This window comes from Scyliorhinus canicula, chromosome 6 (genome assembly GCF_902713615.1).
Source record: "Scyliorhinus canicula chromosome 6, sScyCan1.1, whole genome shotgun sequence".
Taxonomy (NCBI): domain Eukaryota; kingdom Metazoa; phylum Chordata; class Chondrichthyes; order Carcharhiniformes; family Scyliorhinidae; genus Scyliorhinus; species Scyliorhinus canicula.
Genome location: NC_052151.1, coordinates 201,990,884 through 201,995,236, shown reverse-complemented (window position 1 = coordinate 201,995,236; position 4,353 = coordinate 201,990,884). Strand labels below are relative to the sequence as shown.

General features: G+C 54.8%; 1 protein-coding gene across 1 annotated transcript in view; it reads right to left on the bottom strand.

The window, feature by feature from the left end:
* LOC119967983 (E3 ubiquitin-protein ligase ZFP91-like) overlaps positions 1 to 3,789 on the bottom strand; it is a 30,651-nt gene extending 26,862 nt beyond the window's left edge. The window contains exon 1 of the mRNA XM_038801083.1: positions 3,739 to 3,789. Within this exon, the coding sequence (XP_038657011.1) occupies positions 3,739 to 3,789 (51 nt within the window). The remainder of the gene's footprint in view (positions 1 to 3,738) is intronic.
* Positions 3,790 to 4,353: the final 564 nt, after the last annotated feature.

Below are 4,353 nucleotides of genomic sequence, written 5' to 3'. Positions count from 1 at the left end.
GGCGCAGTGATGCAACCAACCTAGCAACAGTCAGTGACGCCCTCTGCCCAGCCCCGCCCTCTGTCATGACGCTTTTGCTCCGCAGCTGTGCCAATGTTTGTCCCACCGTTCCCCGCGTGATGACGTCTCTACCCCCACCCCCCCATTCCGCAGAGCGAGCCGACCCCTGACCATTGAGCGAGCTGACCCCTGACCCCCTGCCCATTGAGAGCGAGCCGACCCCTGACCCCCTGCCCATTGAGCGAACTGACCCCTGACCCCCTGCCCATTGAGCGAGCTGACCCCTGACCCCCTGCCCATTTTGCTGACCCCTGCTCACTGCACAGCGAGCTGACCTCTAATCTTGCAGAGTGAGCTGACCCCTGCACAGCGAGCTGACCCCTGCACAACGAGCTGACTCTGCCTCCTGCCGAGCGAGCTGACCCCTGCCTCCTGCAGAGCGAGCTGACCCCTAACCACCTGCACAGCGAGCTGACCCCTAACCCCCTGCACATCGAGCTGACCCCTAACCCCCTGCACAGCGAGCTGACCCCTAACCCCCTGCACAGCGAGCTGACCCCTAACCCCCTGCACAGCGAGCTGACCCCTGCCGAGCGAGCTGACCCCTGCCTCCTGCAGAGCGAGCTGACCCCTAACCCCCTGCACAGCGAGCTGACCCCTAACCCCCTGCACAGCGAGCTGACCCCTAACCCCCTGCACAGCGATCTGACCCCTAACCCCCTGCAGAGCGATCTGAACCCCTGCCTCCTGCAGAGCGAGCTGAACCCCTGCCTCCTGCATAGCAAGCTGACCACTGCCTCCTGCAGAGCGAGCAGACCCTTGCCCCCCCTGCAGAGCAAGCTGACCCCTGCAGAGCGAGCTGACCCCTGCAGAGCGAGCTGACCCCTGACCCCCTGCAGAGCGAGCTGACCCCTGACCTCCTGCAGAGCGAGCTGACCCCTGCCTCCTGCAGAGCGAGCTGACCCCTAACCCCCTGCAGAGTGAGCTGACCCCTAACCCCCTGCAGAGTGAGCTGACCCCTGCAGAGTGAGCTGACCCCTGCACAGCGAGCTGACCCCTGCCTCCTGCAGAGCGAGCTGACCCCTGCCCCATGCAGAGCGAGCTGACCCCTGCCCCATGCAGAGCGAGCTGACCCCTGCCCAGTGAGCTTACCTCTGTCCCTGCAGAACAAGCTCACCCCTGCCCCTTGCACAGCGAGCTTACCTCGGTCCAGTGAGCTGACCCCTGCCCAGTGAGCTGACCCCTGCCCAGTGAGCTGACCCCTGCCCAGTGAGCTCACATCTGCCCCCTGCACAGTGAACTGACCCCTGCCCCCCTGCAGAGCGAGCAGACCCCTGCCCACTGCACAACGAGCAGACCCCTGACCCTCGCAGAGCAAGCTCACCCCTGCCCAACGAGCAGACCCCTGACCCTCGCAGAGCAAGCTCACCCCTGCCCCCCCCGCAGAGCGAGCTGACCCCCTGCACAGCGAGCTGACCCCTGCCCAGCGAGCTGACCCCTGCCCAGCAAGCTGACCCCTGCAGAGTGAGCTGCCCCTCCTGCAGAGCGAGCTGATCCCTGCCCCTCCTGCAGAGCGAGCTGACCCCTGCCCCTCCTGCAGAGTGAGCTGACCCCTGCCCCCCCTACAGAGCGAGCTGACCCCTGCCCCCTGCACAGCGAGCTGACTCCTGCCCCCTGCACAGCGAGCTGAACCCTCACCATCCCCCTGTCCCACCCAGAATGGCAATCCTTCACTCCCGGTGCTGCTCTGTTTTCCCCACTCCTCATCGAGCCACAGCTGGTGGTATTAGGACAAGTTGGTCAAAGCTTGGTCAAAGAGACAGGTTTCAAGGAATATCTTAAAGATGAGGCCCTAAGACGCAGGAGCATGTCGGCCATTCGGCCCATCAATCTGCTCTGTCCATTCAACGAAATCACGGCTGACCTGATGTGATAATCCTCAACTCCGCTTGCCCACCTGAACCCTGGATTCCCTTACGGATTAAAAATCTGTCTATCTCAGCATTGAGAACCTATTTAACGACTCTCCACATCTGTAACAAAAAAAATCCACAGAATTGCTCACCTCAAGAGAAGAAATTCCTCCTCATGTCTTAAATGGGTGACCCCCTTACACAGTTTATTCCCTCTTGTCCGAGACTCTTCCACAAGGAGAAACGACCCCTCAGCATCTACCCCGTCAAGACCCCCGAGAATCCTATACAGTGAGGCCGATTTATTTGGGCAGTATGAAATGTGGACAAACAGGACAAAATAAAGCCAGCAGCTCTAAATAATAATAAGAGGGACCTGGTTGTGCATGTACATAAGTCAATGAAGTTGATAGGGCAGGGTGAGACAGCAGTTAAAGTATATGGCATCTTAGGCTTTATTAATAGCATTGAGCAGAAGAGTAAGGATGTCATGTTGAACCTGTATACAACACTAGTTGGACGTCATCTGGAGCACTGCATCCAGTTCTAAAAGCCATACTTGAGGAGGGATGTGAAGGCATTTGAGAGAGTACAGAAGAGGTACGGCCCATAGAGTCTGCACCGAACCTTCAAAAGACCACCCTACCTTGTCCCATTCCCCCCGCCCTTATTCCTGCAACCTCACTCAAGGGGCAATTTTGTATGGCCAATCCACCTGATCGGCCGGTGGGAGGAAATGGGAGTATCCGGACCCCTCGCAGACGCGCGGTGGGGTGAATGCGCAAACCCCACACAGACAATCACCAAGGCCGGAATCAAACCTGGTGCTGTGGGGCAGCAGTGCTGACCTGAGGGGCTGGTTTAGCACAGTGGGCTAAACAGCTGGCTTGTAATGCAGAACATGACCAGCAGCGCGGGTTCAATTCCCGTACCAGTCTCCCCGAACAGGTGCCGGAATGTGGCAACTTGGGGCTTTTCACAGTAACTTCATTGTGACAATAAGCAATTATATTATTATCATAACCACTGTGCCTCCCACATAAAGAACTGTCAATGCGGGGATAGATTGTTGAGGTTGGGAGTGTTTTCCTTGGAGAAAAGGCTGGGACGAGCCATGATGGAGATTCGAGGTCCTGAGGGGTATGGACAGAGTAGATAGTGAGAAAGTTTCCACTCGAGAGCAGCAGGAACTAGAGGGCACGGATTCAGAATAATGGGCAAAAGGATTATATGTGATGTGGGGAAAATATTTCTCAGCCAGTGTTTGGAGTCTGGAGCCAACTTTCTGTAAGTTATTCAAAAGGGCAGATGATTGTTAACTGAAAAGAGAGATATCTATGTCTCTCATAATTCAGTACACATCAATAAGGTTCCCCCTGAGCCTTCTCTGCTCTCAGGAGAACCCCAGGCTGGCGAATCTCCTCGGCACCGTCTCCAGTGAAATCACATCCTTCCTATAGTGCGGTGACCAGAACGGCGCACACTACTCTAGGTGTGGCCTAACCGAGTGTTTATACAACTCCATCATAACCTCCCTCCTCTTATATTCTACACCTTGGCTATTAAAGGCAAGTGTCCTCTTCAAATTATTAACCACCTTATCCACCTGCCCTGCTGCATTCATGGATCTTTGGACATGCACTCCAAGGTTCCTATGATCCCCTATACTTCCTAGCATCTTACCATTCACTGTATATTCCCTTGCCTCATTAGACCTCCCAAAATGCATCATCTAGAATTTCAGGGTTAAATTCCAGTTGCCATTGTTCTGACCATCCCCGTCGATATCATCCTCCAATCTGAGGCTTTCCCCTTCACTATTTACCACAGCACCAATTTTTGTGTCATCTGCGAACTTACTGAACATAATTCCCATCTTCACGTCTAGATCATTAATTTACACGACAAACAGAAAGGGTCCCGGCGCCGATCCCAGTGGCACACCACTGGAAGCAATTCAGCTTGAGAAATGCAACATGGTTTGTGTTTCCAAGTCATTAAGAAACGTTCAAGAAATATTTAAGAAACATATTGCTTTGTCCTTTGGATCGGCGATCAGATTGAGCAGGCTTCAACGAGTGGTTTTACATCATCACCCTATTTGGTGTCACTCGAAGGGAGAGACCTGAATTCTGAGGACTTCCCAGCAGAATCAGAAAATATATATACAGCCCAGGTTTTGGAAACAGCAATCCATTTTATCCCAGTTTCGCACAGCTCACTCATAGAATCCTTACCGTGCAGGAGGCCGCCATTCGGCCCCTCGAGTCTGCACCGAGCCTCCAAAAGAGCATCCTACCTCGAGCCAGTACCCAGCCCCATAAGATAACCTGACCATCCCTGGACACTAAGGGCCAATCCACCTAACCTGTAGATCTTTGGATTGTGGGAGGAAACAGGAGCACTCGGAGGAAACCCACGCAGACACGGGGAGAAAGTG